Genomic DNA, 23465 nt, shown 5'->3' with positions numbered 1-23465 from the left:
TTCTTCAGTCAGGTCTGGGTTCTTTCGGCTCTGGATCCTTGGGTCTTAGACATAGTGTCCCAAGGGTACAGACTGGAGTTTCAGGAGATGCCCCCCAACCGGTTTTTCGTGTCGGCCTTGCCAACTTCTCTTCCCGAAAGAGAGGTGGTAAGGTATGCGATACAAAAGTTGTGTCAGCAGAGGGTCGTGGTGTCGGTTCCCCCGTCAGATCGGGGGAAAGTGTTCTATTCGAGCCTCTTTGTGGTGCTGAAGCCGGACGGTTCGGTCAGACCGATTCTGAACCTAAAATCCCTCAATCCATACTTGAAAACTTTCAAGTTCAAGATGGAGTCTCTTCGAGTGGTGATTTCCAGCCTCGAAGGGGGGGATTTTATGGCGTCAGTCGACATAAAGGATGCTTACTTACACATCCCGATATTCCCTCCTCATCAAGCCTTCCTGAGGTTCGCGGTGCAGGATTGTTATTACCAATTTCAGGCGTTGCCGTTTGGGCTTTCCACGGCCCCGAGGGTTTTCACCAAGGTAATGGCAGGAGATGATGGTCCTCCTGCGCAAGCAAGGGGTCACAATTATCCCATACTTAGACGATATCCTGATAAAGGCGAGGTCCAATGAGCAGTTGTTAAGAAATGTGGATCTCTCCCTGTCGGTTCTGCGACATCACGGTTGGATACTAAATTTGCCAAAGTCTCAGTTGATCCCAGCCACTCGGCTGCCCTTCCTGGGAATGGTCCTGGACACTGAGATACAGAGAGTGTTTCTTCCGGATGTCAAAGCTCTGGAAATCCAGACCATGGTCAAGGAGTTCCTGAGGCCGACAAGTGTGTCGATTCATCAATGCACTCGGGTACTAGGGAAGATGGTTGCGGCTTACGAAGCCATTCCGTTTGGCAGGTTTCATGCCCGGGTGTTTCAGTGGGATCTGCTGAAAAAATGTTCCGGGTCTCACCTGCACATGCACCAGAAAATAACTCTATCTCCCAGAGCCAGGATTTCTCTCCTGTGGTGGCTGCAAGGCTCTCACCTTCTAGAGGAACGCTGATTCGGAATCCAGGACTAGGTCCTGCTGACAACAGATGCAAGTCTCCGAGGCTGGGGCGCAGTCACGCAAGGAAGACATTTTCAGGGAAAGTGGTCAAGCCAGGAATCTTGTCTCCACATAAATGTTCTCGAGTTGAGAGCCATTTACAACGGCCTGCTACAAGCAAAGTACCATCTTCAGGGTCTCTCTGTCCTAATCCAGTCGGACAACATAACAGCAGTGGCGTACGTAAACCGCCAAGGCGGAACAAGGAGCAGGGTGGCTATGGAGGAGGCCACAAGAATCCTACGCTGGGCGGAACAGCACGTGAGCGCTCTGTCAGCAGTCTTCCTCCCGGGAGTAGACAACTGGGAAGCAGACTTCCTCAGCAGACACGATCTCCATCCGGGAGAGTGGGCTCTTCATCAAGAGGTATTTGCAGAAGTGACAAAGCGTTGGGGAATTCCTCTGATAGACATGATGGCGTCTCGCCTCAACAAGAAGCTTCCGAGGTATTGTTCCAGGTCAAGGGACCCCCAGGCCAGTGCAGTGGACGCCCTGGTGACTCCGTGGGTGTTTCAGTCGGTGTATGTGCTCCCTCCACTTCCTCTCATTCCGAAGGTGCTGACGATCGTTCGACGAACAAGGGTTCAGGCGAAGAAAAAGAACAAACGGCTGCGCTGAATATCAGGAACGAAACATAATGTACAGAGAGCCAACGTAAAAAATAACAATGTTTATTAATAAAACATATAAAAAGATTAATTATCAAATAACCGGTGAATAATATATATAAATATATATAAGAACAATCACTAGACGTGAACTAGTGGTATATTGTAATAACTCAGCTTATTGGGGTGAAAAGTTCCGTGATTCACTTGTTAGATAGTTAATAAATACCAGGTGTGTTGGTAGGATCCTAATGAATTAAAAGTCCCTCAGTTGAAATTGATATTCAATACCTTTCCAAAATGGGCTGGTAAGAGCCGAGCGTCCTCGGCTTCAATGTCCTGCAATGCCCATATACGCTGTGCAGCGGAAAGGAATGGACCGTCTCTCTCACAACCCGGTCGTGGCGGCGTGTGCGCTGAAGCCGCTGATGTCGGATGCTGTAGACGGAGGGTGCAGCGGGGACCAAGGAACACCTGGAAGATTTCACCTGAGCTGAGTGTGGATAGGGGCGGGTCCTGACGCGTTTCGTCACGTTCACGTGACTTTCTCGAAGGTAGAGGGTTCAGGCGATACTCGTCGTTCCAGATTGGCCACGGAGGGCCTGGTATCCGGATCTTCAAGACTTACTAGTGGAAGATCCCTGGCCGCTTCCTCTACGAGAGGACCTGTTGTTGCAGGGGCCCTGCATGTTTCCGGACGTACCGCAGCTGCGTTTGACGGCGTGCAAGTTGAGCGCCAAATCTTAGCTCGGAAGGGTATTCCCGGGGAGGTCATCCCTACTCTCCTTAAAGCTAGGAAGGAGGTTACGGCAAAACATTATAACCGTATTTGGAGGAAATATGTTTCATGGTGTGAGACCAAAGCAGCTCCGGCGGAGGAGTTTCACTTGGGTCGGTTTCTCCATTTTTTGCAGGCAGGCGTAGATGCAGGCCTGAAATTGGGTTCCATAAAAGTGCAAATTTCGGCTTTATCTATTTTCTTTCAGAAAGAATTGGGAATTGGCCGTCCTTCCCGAGGTTCAGACTTTTGTGAAGGGAGTGTTGCATATCCACCCTCCATTTGTGGCGCCGTGGGATCTTGAAGTGATCTTGCAGTTCCTTATGTCTCACTGGTTTGAACCTTTGCGTAAGGTTGAGTTAAAGTTTCTCACTTGGAAAGTTGTCATGCTTTTGGCTCTGGCGTCGGCCAGGCGAGTGCCAGAGTTGGCGGCCGTGTCTCACAAGAGCCCTTATTTGATTTTCCATTCGGTTAGAGCGGAATTGAGAACTCGTCAACAATTTCTGCCGAAGGTGGTTTCTTCGTTTCACATTAACCAACCTATTGTGGTGCCTGTAGCTACGGATTCTGTGGCGGTTCCAAAGTCTCTTGATGTTGTAAGAGCTTTGAAAATTTATGTCGCCAGAACGGCTCTTACCAGGAAAACAGAAGCTTTGTTTGTCCTGTATGCTTCCAACAAGATTGGAAATCCTGCTTCTAAACAAACTATTGTTCGCTGGATTTGTAATACGATTCAGCAGGCTCAGTCTTCATCTGGGCTACCGTTGCCGAAGTTGGTAAAGGCCCATTCTACTAGGGGTCTCGGCACTTCAGCTTTGCCGAGCAGCTACGTGGTCGGGTTCAAACACATTTGCTAAGTTTTACAAGTTTGATACCCTGGCTGATGAGGACCTCATGTTTGCTCAATCGGTGCTGCAGAGTCGTCCGCACTCTCCCGCCCAGTCTGGAGCTTTGGTATAGCCCCCATGGTCCTTTTGGAGTCCCCAACATCCTCTAGGACGTAAGAGAAAATAGGATTTTAATACCTACCGGTAAATCCTTTTCTCCTAGTCTGTAGAGGATGCTGGGCGCCCATCCCAGTGCGGACTGTTACTTGCAGTTGTATTATTGCTGGTTGTATTTGTTTACACATGGGCTGTGTATTAGTTTATTCAGCTTGTTGCTGTTAATTCATACGGTTATCTGGTTTCATAATACTCCAGTTGTACGGTATGTTTGTGGTGTGGGCTGGTATGTTTCTCGGTATCCGTTCACATGGTCGACCATGTTATGGTCGACCACTATTGGTCGACATTGACATGGTCGACATGGACACATGGTCGACACATGAAAATGGTTGACACATGAAAGGTCGACACATGAAAAGGTCGACATGAGTTTTTTAACTTTTTTTTCTTTTGGGGAACTTTTCCATACTTTACGATCCAAGTGGACTACGATTGGAACGGTAATCTGTGCCGAGCGAAGCGGTAGCGGAGCGAAGGCACCATGCCCGAAGCCTGGCGAACGGAGCGAGCCATGCGAGGGGACGCGGTGCACTAATTGGGGTTCCCAGTCACTTTACGCAAAAAACGACACCAAAAAAAGGTTAAACTCATGTCGACCTTTTCATGTGTCGACCTTTCATGTGTCGACCATGTGACCATGTCAATGTCGACCAATAGTGGTCGACCTAATGACTGTCGACCATAACATGGTCGACCATTCATACCGGAACCATGTTTCTCGCCCTTTGTTTAAACAAAAATCCTTTCCTCGAAAATGTCCGTCTCTCCTGGGCACAGTTCCTATAACTGAGGTCTGGAGGAGGGGCATAGAGGGAGGAGCCAGTTCACACCCAGTCAAAGTCTTTGTAGTGTGCCCAAGCTCCTGCGGATCCCGTCTATACCCCATGGTCCTTTTGGAGTCCCCAGCATCCTCTTCCCCTAGTCTCCGGACTAGGAGAAAAGGATTTACCCGTAGGTATTAAAATCCTATTTTTTGCAACCTTTTTCAAAAACACAATTTTGTTATGTAAGATAAAATAATTTAAATTACATAAAGGGGAGGAGAGGGTGTATTTACACAACTTTTATCCTTTGTGGGAGAACGCCGAGCCCCTAGTCTCGACTAAAAATGGGTGTTGGGTCTTTTGTAATTGTATGTTGTAACTCACAACAACACAGACCTACTAATTTCACAGGGGCAAGTCAGAAACAGAACCAATAGACAAAAGTTTCCTCCACACATGAGCAGAGCTGCAACAAATTATGCTGCTGATGCTTAGTGCATTGTGATCTGATATGAGTCAGGGGTGGGACTGAACTGCTGACTGACAGCGGAGCTCAGGCTGCTCAGTCAGTCTGTAAGGCGAGCCATCCTACGCCTTACCCATCCAGGCACAGTGACTGCCATGTGTTGGCCAGGAAGTTGGAAGCTGTGTGTATAAGCTGCAGCCAGCGGTCAGTAGCGGATCTTGCCATGGGCAAGCAGGACTTTTGCCCGGGGCGCCGCCTTCCGGAGGGCGCCATCCGGAGGGCGCCGCACCAGGGCAAGATCCGCTGCTTCTGTGTGCCCACCGCTGCTGCCGCTGTGAAGGGAAACTAGATGCGTACGCGTCTAGTTTCCCTTCGTGGAGAGGTCCTTTACTGTGCGGTGCGCGATGATGTCATCGCGCACTGCACATCATTTAAGTGTGTACAGGGGGCGTAAAATGGCCACGCCCCCGGGCGCACAGAGCCCCAGGACCGGCCATGCCAGCGGTGCTGCGGCTGGCTGACAGCCTAGTAGCTATGTAGCACCATCCCTAGGGGACGTTCCACGGGCCTTATACAGGCATGCAGCAAGAAATATGCTAAATAAATAAATAGCAGTGCAGGTCATAGAATACATGCTACATGGCCTTCAACATATGTCTAGGAGGTTAATGGAGTACATGATGCGAGTCTTATTTTAATTTGCCTTCCTGATTTTTTTTTGATTTTTTTTTACCACTTCTGTTGGATTTGTTTTAGTGCATTAGTTTGGCATGTATCAGCTACTGTGTTGCATATAGTGCTGTGTAGCCCTATGGAATAATATGATATGATTTTGGTACGTTACAATGTACATAGTAGTTTGCTACTGTATATTTTTAAACACCACGCCCAAATGGACTAGAGATGGTTTGACTTTCATATCCATGCTGCTCCACTCGCCAGCCCCAAAATGTTACATCCTGTTATTCATGTTAGCACAGCTCGCCAAACTGTTCTCTACCTAGCCCTTGCTGTGATACTGGTGCTTCTTGTGTATATATAAAGTGACCGTTTCTAAGTAAACATATATGTAGTATATCAGCAAGGCTCAGGGATAAGTTTCATCCTTCCAAGACAGTGTGATTTTAGACGGTTAGTTATGTTCAGGGAAATGTACTTAGTTTGAAAACTGTGTATGTCCGGTGTGGGTCTTGGTAAGTAAAACAGCCGTGCCTGACATACGAGTCATTGAAATGGGTAATAGTTGTTCCAACTATCAAATATTTAAATAATTAAGAAAAATTATTTGCTGTATTTTGATTGTAGTTTTAATGTTTGCTTGCATTTATTTCCCCTTTTAACTTGACTTAATATTGAAATAATTTGGAGAGAATACTTTTTACAGGTTTCTGGAAGTAACTTAACTCCGGTATTTTGTAGTCGAGCTACTTTAAAGGAGACTAATCAAGATCATCCACATGTGCATCCGTAGCTACTCTGTTTGGACGAAGCTTTGTATATTGTCTTTGCCTCTTGCAACGTTTCCAGATTTTAAGTGGCCATTAATGACTATGCCAATGTAAACACTTTGGGTGTTAGTGTCTATAATAAGTACTTAGTGCATTTCTGTGTTAAGTTTCCCGTTTATCCAACTATTTTTATGCTGTTTATTTATATAAGCGGCAGATAAAAAGTCACGTCGCTACACATTTGTAATGCATGAGAACACTACTGGCAAAGATGTACGGCTTATGTCACTTGAGGCATTGTGGTGAGATCTTGTTTGGGAAGGAGAAGCAGAAATTAAATTGGGGAACTCTTCTTTTAATTGGCTTAATTTATGAAGGTTAAGACTTTTCATGTTGAGGGATTAAAATAAATGTGCTGGGACGTGTCCGGTCATTGAGCTTGTTTGATTTTTCCACAATTCATGGTAAAACAGTGACATAAAGCAAACAAAATAAATGCAGTTATAAGAGCTTACAGTCTAGTGGGGAAAGCGAGAGTGGAGAAAAGAGGTGCGAGTATGGCCCAATTGAGGATTGGCACAGTACAGCTGCTCTAATACAGAGCGTGTTTAAAGATTTAGGGGCTGATTTATTAAGCCTGGTGAAGTGATAAATGAAAGGTGATAAAGTACCAGCCAATCAGCTCCTAACTACCAAGTCACAGGCTGGGTTTGAAAAATGTCAGTTAAGAGATGACTGGCTGGTGCATTATCATCTTCCACTTTATCACTTCACCAGGCTTAATAAATCTGCCCCTTAATTTCTCTACAAAACATTTGTTTGCAGCTTGTTTCTGACATGTGAGATCCCAGCATATTAGTGCTTTCTTAAATGAGCGTTATTTACTTTCTGTCAAACACCCGCCAGATGCTCTTCTAGCACGCACATGTAGGGCAGTTTTCAGGGGGGGTTATAGCTGCTGCAGTCCCACAGTTGTGTAATGTTTATATGTGAAACACCTGGAGGCACTAAGGATTTGTAAACTATTTTAAGGTGCAAAGGCCATCTGGACTCCAAGAATACCTTGGAGGTACTCCCCTTTACTGGGGACATTTTATTTGGAGAGGACCTGAATAAAACAGTGTCTGAATTAGCAGGTGCTAAGACTGCTTTTCTTCCTCCTACTAATCCTTCTGCACAGAAGGCGAAGACTACCACTTTTCGTTCCTTTCGACCACAAAGGGAAAGCCAAGGGTTAGTCTTACCCCAGACAGTCTCGTGCTCCCAAGACCACCAAGCCCAAGACGAAACCGTCCTGGGCAGCCCGTGAGCCTGCTTTGAAACAAGACAAACCTGTTGCATGACGGGGCGAGTCTCCCCCTGGGGGACCCCAGGGTGGGAGGCCAACTTCTACAGTTCATCCAGGTCTGGTTAAAGACCACTTCAGATGCTTGGGTACTGGAAGTTGTCTCTCACGGGTATGCTGTCTCCTTCAAGAGACGTCCCCCCTCACCAGTTCTGCACTACGGTAATCCCTTCATATCTGTTGTAGGCGCAGGCTCTACAAACGGTGGTAGGTTCTCTCCTGAGTACAGGAGTGGTTGTGCCGATACCTCAGTTCCAGCGTGGAAGAGGCTATTATTATTATTTGTTTCTTGTGCAGAAACCCAATGGGTCGTTTCGGCCAATACTCAAACTCAAGTCACTGAACAAATTTGTGAGGGTCGCCAAGTTTCGTATGGAAACATTGCACTCTGTTGTGCTGGCGATGGAACCTGAAGATTACATGGTATCCCTTGATATACAGGATGCTTATCTGCATATTCCTATTGGCATATTGCATCAGCAGTTCCTGCGGTTTGCTGTTGGCAACAGTCACTACCAATTCCAGGCTCTGCCGTTCGGACTGGCCATGGCTCCTCGGATCTTCACCAAGGTTATGGCCGTGATGACGGCACATCTCCGTCGTCAGGGAGTCTGAATCCTGCCGTACTTGGACCACCTGCTAATTTTAGCGACTTTCCACGATGTCCTCCTCAGTCATCTACAATTGATGGTGAGTTGCTTACAAGCCCACGGATGGCTGATCAATTGGAAGAAGTCCTTGCTGGTCCCAGCTGAGAGTATGGTGCACCTAGAGGTGCTCCTGGGCACACACAGTCAGAGATTGTTCATGTCTCTAGACAAGGTCCTGAAAATTCAGGACACAACAAGACACTTCATCCGTCACTCCAGAGTATCGATTCACTCGGCGATGCAAGTACTTGGCCTGATGGTGTCGACGTTCGACATGGTGGATTATGCTCAATTTCAGTCCTGCCCTCTGCAACGATTAATTCTTGCCAAGTGGGACGGCCTGCCTCATTGGATCAGATCCCAAAGGATCTTGTTGACTCCGGAGGTTTGTTTGTCGTTGGCCTGGTGGCTCCAGGACCAGCAATTGGACAGGGGCCGTCCCTTCTGGATACCTGACTGTGTCCTCCTGACGACGGATGTCTGTCTGATAGGATGGGGAGCAGTGTTGAAGCAATACTCTTTTCAGGGTCGGTGGACCATGGAAGAATGACTCCTCCCAATAAGCATCCTAGAGTTGAGGGCGGTGTTCAATGCATTATCACTTGCCCTGCCTCTGGTACGGAACAGACTGGTTCAAGTACGGTCAGACAATGCCATGACAGTGGCATACAAAAACCATCAAGGTGGCACTCGAAGCCGCATGGCTATGAAAAAAGTGTAAAAAATCGTGAGAGTGTGGTTCTTTGTGACTAACCATCTGCCTTCTTTTACCTGCCCCTGCATTGTACTGGTTAATGAAACTGAGCTTTCAGTGGCTGAAATCGGGGTTATAGAGGAGGCCCCAATGCATCCTGGCACAGTCAAAGCTTTGCCTGATGGTGCCTCTGGATCCAAGATCCCACTCTACACCCCGATGTATTCCCTGTGGAACCCAGTGTACCTCGCAGAAAGAGTTAACCATGGTAAGTATACCATAACACTCTCCTTTTCTCAATATTACCAACATTTTAGGGTTAATTTAGATCATTCTGTCTCCACTAAAGGTATGGCACAGTGGTTACCCAAATTCCCTGACTATGAAATCAAAGATCATCTGCTGCTCTTATAACGTTGTGCAAAATCTTGCCCTCTGGTGTCTATATGGAAATGTTTTTGAATATTTTCCACAGATCTTCTCTATCCCCTCATAGGAGTTTCCTTATGGGACGCTCTATTTCCGCCTGCTAATAGATGTGGGGAAACTATTACTGACCTTTACCATTGCTTTTGGTCATGCCCGTTGGCCGATTTTGGCATAAAACCGTATGCTGAAACTTCACTACTTAACTATGTTCCCTTTAATGCAGAGTGGGCAATATTTGGCATGATCCCATCTTCAATGAGAGTTAGCAAAGGAGGCAAACGCCTCCTTTTGGCGATTAGCGCAGCAGCCTGCAAGACAATTTTACAGGTATGGATATCCTCTTCCCCTCTGATGTTTTCCTTGTTTAAATGTAACTTTTCTACCTTTTTTAGAATGGATTGGATCGAAGTTAGCCTAGAAAAAGAATTTAAAGTAGGCATTTTTTTCACAATGTGGTAAAGCTATATTGCTACGTTGTCTGCAGAGATGAAAAGAGAAATCTATCACAGTTTAAAACATATATCCTGGTTTTTATTGCGCTTAATAGACAATGACCCACTTGTAGATACTGATTCCAGCCACACATAGTATATCTTAGGTGGCCAGCCCATCGTATGTGACTGCTCTTACTGTGGGGTGTTCCTGGGGGCAGGGGGTTGGGCGTTGTGAGAGAGAGAGATGGTTTTAATTTCATTTATTGCTTTTCCTTTTCTTTCTGTTAATATAACTATATATATTATTATTTTTTTCTCTTCTTTATTACTTCCTACATGGAGGTATGGTCCAAACAATGTACAATACTTTACATATTTATTTGTTCCGTTAACAGGAGAGAGTTCGCTTTTATATCATAGTGTTTTTCCAATATTTATATACATTGAATATGCTAACCTTCAATCTTTGCATTTAATGCAATCTTCAAAATACGATGTTGTTTGATGCATAATATTTTTATCTCTGTACTCATTGTAATTTGTTTATGTACAAAAATGGGACTGTACACGGTTCATTTTGTATTTTAAATGTCTTTTAATATGACATGCAGTGCTTTAATAAAAAAACTTACTGAAAAAAAACCCTTGATAAATTTGATAGTTTCAATCACGTCCCTCCTGTTTCTCTCTGCTCCAAACTGTACATATTAAGATCTTTTAGTCTTTCTTGACAAGCTTTGATGTAGGCCATGCACCATTTTAGTTGCCCTTCTTTGTATAGTCTCTAATGTATTTATATCCCTCTGAAGGTATGGCCTCCAGAACTGATCACAGTATTCTAGATGAGGCCGTACTAATGACCTATACAGTGGTGGTATTATTACTACTTTCTGCCACTGATTCCTCTCCCTATGCAATAAAGCATCTGACTTGCCTTCCTCGGTGCTTTGTTACATTACTTACCTGAAATGATGACTCCTAAATCCCTTTCCTCCTCAGTAGTTTCCATTATAGTGCCCTTGATACTATATTTAGCCTTTGTGTTTTTGAGACCCAAGTGCATGATTTAGCTGTTTTCCTTTTTACATTATACTGTACTGTAGTTACCACGTTCTTGCCCATTCCTCTAGCCTTCTTAGATCCTCAATCATTTGTTTTACGCCTTCTGGTGTGTCTACTCTGTTGCATACCTCTGTGTCACCTACATAAAGGCATACTTTCCCTTCAGTACCATTTGCAGTGTTGCCAACAAAGATATTTGAAAGGCACTGGTCCAAGTACAGATTCCTGGGGTGCTCTGCATACTCAGTGTTTGCTTCTCTGGATCTACCTGCTCTACATTTCCTTTACAAGTTGGAGTACCACAAGGCTTAGTCCTATGCCATCTGATCTTCTCTATACCTTGTTTCTTGGATTGCAGCGTTATCTCTATTTGGATGATACCCAATTTTATTTATTATTTATTTATTACCAGTTATTTATGTAGCGCACACATATTCCGCAGCGCTTTACAGAGAATTGGCCATTCACATCAGTCCCTGCCCTAGTGGAGCTTACAATCTAGATTCCCTATCATATGTACACACAGACAAATTCACTAGGGTTCATTTTGTTGGGAGCCAGTTAACCTACCAGTATATTTTTGGATTGTGGGAGGAAACGGAGTACCCGGAGGAAACCCACGCAAGTACGGGGAGAATATACAAACTCTGCACCGTTAGGGCCATGGTGGGAATCGAACCCATGACCTCAGTGCTGTGAGGCAGTAATGCTAACCATTACAGCGTCCGTACTGCCCTAGTTATCCTCTCCGGACCGCTCATACTCTGAAATATTATAAAACAAAAAAGTCACAGACGGCTGAATATAATCTTCAGACCAGTGGTATTGACCCAGAGCAGTAAAACTTAAATATAGCTTTGCTGGTGCAGTCACCTGTGTTTTTAATACACAGGGTGAAGCAAAAATAGGTTAACAATGCAGATGCCTGGATCCCGACATGCGGTGAAATGCTGACGCCAGAATACTGGCGCCACAGGCTTTTCTCCTTCTATGCGTGTCTACGACCGCAGCGAGTCCGCAAGGGGCTTTCTAGAGCTCACCCACTGACTGCATACTGGTGTCCGGGATCCTGCTGTCGGGATCATGACAGCCGTGATCCCAGCCACCAGTAATACGTATGTATTCCTACTCAACTTACTATTGCCTCTATAATGATAAACTCCTTTATCTATTGTCATAGAATAGTAGATAGGTTGTTTAACCACTTACCTGGAGTGGTCGCATCAGATGCAGCCATGCCAGATTGAGCTTACCCTGACATTGTCGCATGTGACGCAACCAATCCGAAACGTCCAGGCGGCTGCTGCTGGAAGATAATCTACCAGCAGCTGCCAGTCTTAGAGGGGCACTGCCCAGCTCCTTTGCATCCTTGTTCCCTCCCCCAGTGCAGCCGATCACTGCTGATCTTGCACCTCCCTATCCGGTAGCGATGTTACGATCATCATTTGTCCAATATATATTATATATATAACATTTAAAAATGGTTTTGTTTTTTATAAAATCATGTTTGATCATTTTTAGATATTTTTAACATAATTCAATCATTTAAAAAAAAAAAACTGACAATTTCTGAGAGGTTTTTGGAAAAAATGTGAACCAGTTAAGTGGTTAATGGTTATTTCATGAAAATAATATAGCAACTGGGTGACACTATTCCCTAGATATTTCATTTTCTCTCTGTGTTGGCATGTCCTACTCTTATTAATGCACTCAAGTAAAACAAAAGGCATTCTTTACAGAAAAGTCATGTTCAACAATTTTATTAAGACAAAGTTAAATTTCTTTGAAAAATGGTTGTTCCATTTTTATATCTGTCCAAGTGTTGAATGACACATACAGCTGTGGATGTATGATTATGTCCTAGTATACCAGGTCCTCCCAGCAGGAAAGGTAGATGTTGCTATACATTATGCGTGATATCAGCCTGAGCAAACACAAACTTGGCAGTAACTTAAATTGGATTCTGGGCATATATATATTTCCATATTAAATCTGTATAAGCTAGATAAGAATACAGTTCTGCTGTCAACTTTCTAAATTTTTGTTGAATATAGATTGCTTGGCATTCTGACGTACAGGATGGTGGCAGTCAGAAGACCGGCGCCAGAATCCTGAACGCATGTATGCCAGGGAGATTAGGTTACATGATACTGCTCTTTCAGTTTCTCTATCTAGCACATTCTCTCCTCTCCTTCCCTCAATGTGTAAGGGTTCAACAAATCTCTGTTTTTGGACCCTTTATCACAGCATCACTTTTCTTGGGGAACTATTTCACTCTACAGTACCACCTCTTAAGACACACCAATTATAACTATGCTCACTTAAAGCTCAATGTATTTCAAACAGAGCATCAAGAACTACAAAAATTTCCTCAGTCTCCCAAGATTGCTGCCTTGGCGTCACCCTTGATTCCACCCATTACGTCACCTCCATCTTTAAAGGGGTTGGGTATGATTTGCTGGCTTTGGGATGCCGGCAGTCAGAATACCGATCACAGCATCCTGATTATTAGAATTCAGACAGTGGCAGGTAAGTATGCTTTACCCTGGCCCCCTAACCCTAATCCTCTCTTTCTGTAGCCTAAATCTAACCCTCCCCAAAGCAGCCTAACCCTCCCGGTGGCGCCTAAATTTAACCCACCCTTCCCTCAGCCTAGACCTCTCCCTTCCCATAGACTAAATCTAACCCTCACCCCTCCCCCAGGCGTAGCCTAACCCTCACCCTGCAGCCTAAACCTGCCGGTGTCGGCATTCCAAATAGTGTCGGGATTCCAGCATCAATATTCTGACAGCCGGGATCCCGACCGGATCCCCTTCAAAGTGTAGCTTCAATCTGTGCCTTTATTGCCCAGCTAAAACTACACATTCCCTATTCTTCCACCTCAACTACCGCAACCTCCTCCTTTAGCATCCCATGGCACCTGCCTGTCCATGCTCACAGTGTCTTAGATGACGCAGAGCTTTCTTTTCATTTTTCAATAATTTTTTATTCTCTTTTTATCTGCACCACCTACTTCTCCGGTATAAATTTTAAATGACTTATCCTTGCCTACATGCCCTTAGCTACATTACCTCTTGCATCGCTTATACTGTATGCCCTTAGTTTTATCTGAAGCCTCATCATGCAATGCTTCCATCACGCCATCTTAGAGCTGCCCCCTCTGATTGCCACCTCTCACTTCACCTTAAAAGACTTTAGTCTTTACTTGCACAGCTATCCTGGGCTATCTTTAAACAGTATGAAAACCCTTTTTCCTAAATACATACACTGGGAACAGTATTGCTGCTGTCCCAATGTCCCTTCCTGCCGGTATTGCCATTTATTTGTTTTGTTGACAACTACCGTGGTTATTTGTGGCTGCTTTGTTTGTTCTGTATATTGCATTTATTTATTCCATTGAAGAGAACTTTGATCTGTGTATTTTGCAGTCCTGCAGTTTATATTTCTAAATCTTGTGCTTGATTGTACCATAATACTGTGAATTCCTGGAAGGTGGTCTGGCCGCTTCCATCCCTTCTTGCCCTTTCCTATTTCCAGACCATTGTGGGTGCTGTTTTTCACAGCATGCAATAATCAGACACTTGGCAAGAGATGTAGAGACAAGTTGTCTCAACAGGAGTGAGCTAGTAGAGATTTATTCTGTACAGTCAAAGTATTGTCAGTTTTCCGCTGCTTGCAGGAAGTACAGGAAGGAAGTATCCTGGGCTTTCTTATAACAAAGACAGCAACACAGTTACAGTAAGACAGCCAAACTGATACAGCATGCAACCTTAATGAGTCCAAGGTAAAATGTATCTGGTGGAGAAGTTCCTTCGTGGTTTTTATACAGCAGGTTTTACATTTCATCTGTTCATATGTGTGTTTTTTTTTTTTGCATATTATGCATAGGACCGCTCAATCAGTATTTTTGTTAACGGGCAACAAAATTTCCAATGAATGCATAATTTACATATGCTATTATATACTACGGGAATAATTGCCTACTTCTGCCAAATTCCTGGTATAGTGACAACCCTCCCAGATCCCGCCTCCTTTTCCAGTGAAATGAGAGGAACCGGGACCATGATGATTTCCTGTTAATCTTGTCATAAGGCTCCCCGGTGTAACCACCGGAACAGCTGTACAATGTAGGATGACATTTATGGCACTGTGGCCCCCGCACTTCTCCCAGCTTGATCTAGACCCTTTGACTTTTCCGGTGGGCAACATTAAAAAAGTCGATAGGTTTGACTAAGAGGCATGAACAGTATGATTGGAAACATCCCTATTACATCAGTCTGAACATCGTACAAACCGGACTAGCTTTACCTGTAGAGAGAGTAGAAAAATTAGGACACTTAAAATAGTCTCTGCGTGCAGTTAAATAATGGATGCAAGTTACATCACAGGAGTTTATTATAACCTATATTGGTTCTTCCTTTAATAATCTGTCATCAGAACTTTAGGGATTTTTTTTAATTATTATTTCTTATTAATGGAAATGATGGTTGTCTTCAATTATTAAAAGGAAATATACAAAAAAAAAGCAAAAAATAAATAATAGATATCTTCTCCAGGAGACAGCACAATGTGCTTACGTTCAGACTGATACATTTTTAAAGAGTGGACTAAAATGCAAATTTTTGACTCTGTTGATTCTAGAAATTAGTTGTATGCAGAATGCATTTTTAAAGTGTAAATGAAATGCCCGTGGACTATATATATTTTTTTTACTTTGTCTAGTGCAATTGAATAGCCTCTTATCTTTTTTCCCAGGTTCAGGGTGCCAGCTTTCGAGGCTGGAAAGATGTGACATCCATATTTAACAAAGATGATGAACAGCAACTTTTGAAAGGATCAAAATCTCCTAAGTCTAAAGGGTAAGAATGAATGACCACGTTAAAGAAGATACATTAACATTTGAGAACTTTAAAACTAAATTGTGTGTGTGTTTTGTTGGATTCTGTCAGGTGTACTCACACAGCACAAAGCTTCTCTTGTACTGCACAGGGGTAGTGGGGGCAGAAATAGATCCCATAGTCACTAGTCCTCCCGAGCAGGTCTGCCAATGTTTGTTTTTGTCTAGATGTTTTATAAGACAGGCACATTTCATTATTTAATGTTGTGCCTCAAAGACAGAGCACCAGTTGCACTGAAACATTTTGGTGTTTATATATATATATATATATATATATATATATATATATATATATATATATATATATATATTATTATTATTATTATTATTATTATTATTATTATTATAACACCACCATATACCTGTCCAACATCTTTTAAGCCATTATTCTGCACCTTTTGAAAACTTCCAGGGGGGTATCCCAGGGGTTCTAAACCAAGTCCTGACATTTTTACCTTTAAAAATATATTTTTTTCATAAGTTTGCACCTGCTCTGAAGCAGTGAGAAAAAAGATGTCTATATTCCAATATAAGTAGCCACACAATTCTCGTGTCTAATTGAATAGCAAAAGCACTGCGAATGCAGCAATTTTGCGCATCACAGGGGAAAAAATGAATGCGTTCAATTAAATATGCTCCTTGGTTTATGAGACATTTATTCATTGGATGAGAAAGTGCCTGACACCACCATTAGCTTCAAAGACCCTGTGGGCATCCACTTTTGATTTTGTATTTCTATTTTGCAAGACCAATCAAGGCAGAGGTGTGTACTTGTTTACACAATCTCACGCCTTTTTGTAACCACTTTGTACATTCTCTGCAGACCATCTGGAAAGACAAAGGAGGAAGTAAAGACTGAGAAGAAATCTGGTTTTTGGGACAGTTTGGCAATAAAACAGAATGTTCAACAAAAGAAAGCAGATGAGATTGAGGGCTGGGAGCCCCCGCAAATTATGGTTGAAGAGCATCCATCCTTTACAGAAGGCCCACTAGATGACAACCATTCCTGGCCCGGCTGGGAGGATGAAACCAAAGGAACCTCTAAATATACAAACCTTACAAGTTCAGGAAACAGTTCTAGGTGGAGCATAAAATCAGCCGGCAAACTGGTTAGCATTAGACGGCGGAGCAAAGGCAACCTCACAGAGAATTGGGAAGAGTTAGAATGACAATATTAGCAGTCTCGCATTATGCAATATCTTTCCTTGAAGAGTAGCAGGTTTCATGAATTTCATGTCATTTTATACCAAAATATCTTAAGTATTGTATACATATGTACTTTTATATTTAACTGAGACCTAAAAAAATAAATTTGCACTCGTAATCTTTTTTTTTTTTTTTTTTTAAATAAAAAATAGATCAGTTTTCTTTAAACAAAAAAAAAAAAAAAAAAAAACACCCACCTGTGAAATGCTAGGGTGACCCTGATTGTGCCTACATTACACTGACTCTGAAATATGAAATGAAAGTTGGTTTAACCAAAAAAAATAGTAATTCCATAGTGAATGTATACACTGGTTGTAACCTAGACTGCCTTATACTGTTATCAGTAAAGGGTATTTGCCTTGCACATTATACTGTCAAGTGCCTGTATTTCACCTTGATAATATATTTGTGATGCACAGCTTAATTTATTGATAAGTTAATTTACCTGTTGTGCTTTTATGGAAGAAAGGTCTTTATGAAGACTAGAATTTCTTGTTTGGAGAAATTATATTTAGCTATGTGTTTTTTTGTAATGTTTTATTTCAAGATATTGAAATCCTAAATTGTCCAGCTCATGGAGTACACAATGTACTGATACAGATATCTGTTACGTTATGCTTAGTTGCATAATATCTGCTGACCATGTAATCCAACCCTGAGCATTCTCTTACTTTAAGATGTTTGAAACTGCAATACACTGCATGCCTACTTTACATTAGTATGCATTAGCACTGTCTGGTCATGCTGGGAGTTTTAGTTGCACTGTTTGTTTACCTCTGCTGTAGACCAAAAATAAAGAAGAGGTTTATTGTGTTTTTTTTTTTGTGATAGGTGAGGTTTAAAAAGACAAATCTCTGTACAAAAGATTCTGCACGTATAAATCCTTTTCTTTAGATGGTATTTTTGTATTTATAGGCGAGTAAAACATTTTTTATGAAAATGAAGCAAGTACTATTCCTGCATCATCAAGGTTGTTTGTTAGTATGCATGGTTAGCAGCTGGAACTTTACCAATGTGAAATCATGTAGACTGACCGCTTCAGTCAGTCACTCCATGCAATGTAGCATCTTTCTGTATGTTATCACTTTGGTTTGTTAGCGTCATTCTTAAAGGAATTGAAACAATTCTTTGTATTTTTCATCTTGATTAAAGCATTCGGTTGTTCAGAGAACATTAGTGGTGTGCTTGTTTGTTTCTTACCTTTTAGATTCTCTTTCAATATAACTGTGAAAAAATAGAACCCAGTGATTCTATCAATTGGTAAGTAAAGGTTGTTGGTGAACATTTTATGAGATCAGACTAAGGGTGTGGACACACGGTGAGATATTTTCTTGCGATTTTGACTATATAGTCAAATTCTCAAGAAAAGTTAGTGCAGATCGCAAAGTGAAAGTCACCTTGCGATCCTGATTCGATCCCGATGCGCGGTCCTGCCAGGTCGGCATCGCAAGAAAAGATAGACTGTGCAGGCAAGTCAATCTTTGCTAGATCGGTGTATCTAGTTCATCTCACATGTCAATGGCATCTCACATAAGCCAAAATCGTAAGCACACATAGGCCATATCTCAAGAAAAGTTAGTCAAAATCTGTGCTATCTGGGCTCCAGGGAGTTCAAGGGAAATCGCAAGTGAAAATCGGGCATAGCAAGGATCTCACCGTGTGTACACACCCTAAAAGGGGACTGATGCATAGAAACACAACATTCTACCATAGAAAAAAGATAATAACTACATTTTATTTTGTTTCCTTGAAATCCATGGCAGTCCTAATGAAAGGGTTAACTCCTTGGTTTGCTGGGCAGAGACAGGAAAGGGAAATACCTTCTGAATGTACATAATGCCACTCCTCCTTACTTAGGGGTCATTGAATAACTTCCCAACAATCCACTGAAAAATTTAACCATAGAACATGGGTGGGACAGCAGTGGAGCTTTTCAAAGAAATAAACAAAATGGTAAATGTAATTGACTGACTTTCTCCTCATCAGACTCCATGGAAGCCCTAACAAATGGGATGTGCACAAGTCATGTTAACAAAACATGGGCTCATGAAATAACACCAATATTGTAATGCAAATTACATTTTTAATTGATCCATCGCTGGAAGGATACGCCTTCCAAACTAGACAGCAGCAGGAAATGCCACGTCCAGAAGATAATGCCTTGTGACGGTGAAAAGTTATGACCTGCTTGCTGCTTTGATTGCCTCATGAGTTCTGAGCGTCGATGAGGTCGCTAGTGCTCTACCAGAATGTTTTCTCAGAAATTCAGGGACATCACCTCATTGATTACTTGCATACATCCTGCATGGGGTTGGGGCTGAAATGCCAGCAGTCAGAATACCGACCACAGCATACGGATGGTTAGAATCCCGCCAGGGGTTGGGTAAGTATACTAACCCTACCTTTCCGCAGTCTGAACCTAACCCTTCACCCCTTGCAGCCTAACACTAACCTACCCCGTGGGTGCCTAATCCTCCCCCTGCAGTCTAAACCTAGAACCCCACCACCCTGCGGCTTATCTCTTTGGCAGCACTGCAGTCACTCTTTCGGGATCCCGGCTGTCGGGATACCGGTGCCACGATTGTGATCCTATTTGGGATGCTGGCGCTGGCATTCCAAGCAGTGTGGGGATTCTGGCGTCGGTACTTTGACTGCCAGGATCCTGACCTGATCCCCTTGCAAGAGTATCTTTGGATGGAGCTTGGATGGATCCATCATTCTAAATTCCTTTGTTCTAGAGAAGTAAATAAGAATTTCCCTGACAAGGTCCAGAGTATGTTAACAAAAAGAAGAAAAAGCAGATCAACTTTTTATAGCAGCACTCATTCCCTGAATAATCACTAATTATAAATATGATTCTTTCAAATAATTTGTAAGTAATAACCTTGACTACAAGAAAAGATTCTCAATACCCATATGTGGTATAGATACCTTTATTGTTACCACATATGATGTATTATATGTCCCCTTATTCTAAAGGGGACAACTAAGTGAAATATTAAAATTTTGATAGAGACAGAATAACGTGAGTAAGAAAATAAATTAAATTATGTGTAGAGAATATGTTAAAAAAAGGTGCTAGTGTGCTGTCTTGATTTGCAGATCAACAGAACCTGTGAATCAAATGTTTTTTGGTTTATTTTGATGAAACCACCACTAGCTTTTTTTTAGCTAACAATGTATGCGACGGGTTACAAAGTGTGTCAATGTTGTGCCGTTTCTAATAAATTCTCAAATTGAGAATCAAGACAGCACACTAGCACCTTTTTTTAACATATTCTCTACACATAATTTAATTTATTTTCTTACTCACGTTATTCTGTCTCTATCAAAATTTTAATATTTCACTTAGTTGTCCCCTTTAGAATAAGGGGACATATAATACATCATATGTGGTAACAATAAAGGTATCTATACCACATATGGGTATTGAGAATCTTTTCTTGCAGTCAAGGTTATTACTTACAAATTATTTGAAAGAATCATATTTATAATTAGTGATTATTCAGGGAATGAGTGCTGCTATAAAAAGTTGATCTGCTTTTTCTTCTTTTTGTTAACATTATATATTTGGATCAACAAGCAGCACCACTGCAACACAATTGTGTTGAAATATTGTTTTGATCAGCACAAAATGTTAGATTACAAGTATTCCCTGTAAAATTATTATTTATCTATAATCTGGTGCGGGAGTCTCTTTAATTTTGAAGGTCCAGAGTATGTAATACATTTTCTCTGACGTCCTAGTGGATGCTGGGTACTCCGTAAGGACCATGGGGAATAGACGGGCTCCGCAGGAGACTGGGCACTCTAAAGAAAGATTTAGGTCTACCTGGTGTGCACTGGCTCCTCCCCCTATGACCCTCCTCCAAGCCTCCGTTAGATTTATGTGCCCGGCTGAGCTGGATGCACACTAGGGGCTCTCCTGAGCTCCTAGGAAGAAAGTATATGTTAAGTTTTTTATTTTCAGTGAGACCTGCTGGCAACAGGCTCACTGCACCGAGGGACTAAGGGGAGAAGAAGCGAACCTACCTAAGTGGTGGTAGCTTGGGCTTCTTAGGCTACTGGACACCATTAGCTCCAGAGAGATCGAACACAGGACCCGACATCGTCGTCCGTTCCCGGAGCCGCGCCGCCGTCCCCCTTACAGAGCCAGAAGCAAGAAGGTGGTCCGGAAAATCGGCGGCTGAAGACTTCTGTCTTCTCCAAGGTAGCGCACAGCACTGCAGCTGTGCGCCATTGCTCCTCATGCACACCACACACTGCGGTCACTGATGGGTGCAGGGCGCTGGGGGGGGGGGCGCCCTGAGCAGCAATATTAACACCTTGGCTGGCGAACTGACACCATATATAGCCCCAGGGGCTATATAGGTGTTTATTAACCCCTACCAGAACTTTTACAATAGCGGGAGAAAGCCCGCCGAAAAAGGGGCGGAGCCATCTCCCTCAGCACACTGGCGCCATTTTCCCTCACAGCTCTGCTGGAGGGATCGCTCCCTGGCTCTCCCCTGCAGTCCTGCACTACAGAAAAGGGTTAAAAAGAGAGGGGGGGCACAAATTAGGCGCAATATATATATATTATGCAGCTATAAGGGAAAACACTCTCTATAGGTGATATCCCTGTGATATATAGCGCTCTGGTGTGTGCTGGCATACTCTCCCTCTGTCTCCCCAAAGGGCTTTGTGGGGTCCTGTCCTCCGTCAGAGCATTCCCTGTGTGTGTGCTGTGTGTCGGTACTTAAGACTGTGGATTTAAAATATCTCACGTGGAAAGTGGTTATGTTGTTGGCTCTGGCTTCTGCCAGACGTGTGTCAGAATTGGCGGCTTTGTCCTGTAAAAGCCCCTATCTGATTCTCCATATGGATAGGGCAGAGTTGAGGACTCGTCCTCAGTTTCTCCCGAAGGTAGTATCAGCTTTTCACTTGAACCAACCTATTGTGGTGCCTGCGGCTACTAGGGACTTGGAGGATTCCAAGTTTCTGGACGTAGTCAGGGCCCTGAAAATTTATATTTCCAGGACGGCTGGAGTCAGGAAAACTGACTCGCTATTTATCCTGTATGCACCCAACAAGCTGGGTGCACCTGCTTCTAAGCAGACTATCGCGCGCTGGATTTGTAGCACTATTCAGCTGGCGCATTCTGCGGTGGGACTACCGCAGCCTAAATCTGTAAAAGCCCATTCCACGAGGAAGGTGGGCTCATCTTGGGCGGCTGCCCGAGGGGTCTCGGCTTTACAACTTTGCCGAGCTGCTACTTGGTCAGGGGCAAACACGTTTGCAAAATTTTACAATTTTGATACCCTGGCTGAAGAGGACCTGGAGTTCTCTCATTCGGTGCTGCAGAGTCATCCGCACTCTCCCGCCCGTTTGGGAGCTTTGGTATAATCCCCATGGTCCTTACGGAGTACCCAGCATCCACTAGGACGTCAGAGAAAATAAGATTTTACTCACCGGTAAATCTATTTCTCGTAGTCCGTAGTGGATGCTGGGTGCCCATCCCAAGTGCGGATTGTCTGCAATACTTGTACATAGTTATTGTTAACTAAAGGGTTATTGTTGAGCCATCTGTTGAGAGGCTCAGTTGTTTTCATACTGTTAAACTGGGTATAGTATCACGAGTTATACGGTGTGATTGGTGTGGCTGGTAAGAGTCTTACCCGGGATTCAAAATCCTTCCTTATTATGTCAGCTCGTCCGGGCACAGTGTCCTAACTGAGGCTTGGAGGAGGGTCATAGTGGGAGGAGCCAGTGCACACCAGGTGACCTAAAAGCTTTCTTTAGTTGTGCCCAGTCTCCTGCGGAGCCGCTATTCCCCATGGTCCTTTCGGAGTTCCCAGCATCCACTACGGACTACGAGAAATAGATTTACCGGTGAGTAAAATCTTATTTTTAACCTTTCATTACTGGCTCTAGGCAAAGAGGTGGAAATAAATCTCCTAATTTCATATGAAAATGAAATCTCACATATCTGCTGACTTCATATGAAAAACTAAGTAAGAATGCAGGATTTAATTGCAGTATTCTTTTTTTTTTTTTTTTTTTTTTTTTTTTTTATACATGTGTGAAAATTTGTTCCTTTCACCATAAGGCATGTAGGTATTGAAACTAGAGACTCAAGGCAGATTTACTGTGCATCAGTTTTTCAAATACGCGGATGATCGATGGTTTTTAAATTTATTTTCTACCCACAACATATTGATAGACCTGCTCTTTTTGCTTCATTGCCATGTTATGAGTTCCATTAAAGATCAGATTGTGTATAAAGTTAATGAGATGCTTCTGACAAAGAAAAGGTTAAAAGTGTTGAGTGGCATGCCACATTTCCCTCCTTTCCAGAATATATATGTGCAGCTTCCTTTCTCTTTGTAGGCATTCATTGTGCACCACTTCTGTGTGCAGAGGCGAGCACCAACTTCGGGCTGGAGTATGTAATTCCAATAGGGATCCCGGACTCTGTATAAGATGCAACTCTGGCTACGTGCCCACAACACTACCATGGCATTGTTCTTTGCCACGAACATGTCCACCCTTAAACACCTGTTTCATGTATTAGGAGAAAAGGCAGCGACATGTCCGACTCGGATCGCTCA

The 23465-nt window shown here is 43.1% G+C and overlaps 1 protein-coding gene across 3 annotated transcripts in view; it reads left to right on the top strand.

Annotated features, from left to right (window-relative positions):
• TDRP (testis development related protein) overlaps positions 1-18046 on the top strand; it is a 242268-nt gene extending 224222 nt beyond the window's left edge. For all 3 annotated transcript variants that reach the window (XM_063916655.1, XM_063916654.1, XM_063916656.1), the window contains 2 exons: positions 15528-15631; positions 16493-18046. In XM_063916655.1, coding sequence (XP_063772725.1) covers positions 15528-15631; positions 16493-16838 — 450 coding nt within the window. In that variant the 3' untranslated portion in view covers positions 16839-18046. The remainder of the gene's footprint in view (positions 1-15527; positions 15632-16492) is intronic.
• Positions 18047-23465: the final 5419 nt, after the last annotated feature.

Source organism: Pseudophryne corroboree, chromosome 4 (assembly GCF_028390025.1).
Source record: "Pseudophryne corroboree isolate aPseCor3 chromosome 4, aPseCor3.hap2, whole genome shotgun sequence".
Lineage (NCBI taxonomy): Eukaryota > Metazoa > Chordata > Amphibia > Anura > Myobatrachidae > Pseudophryne > Pseudophryne corroboree.
This window is presented reverse-complemented; position numbering and strand designations above follow the sequence as displayed.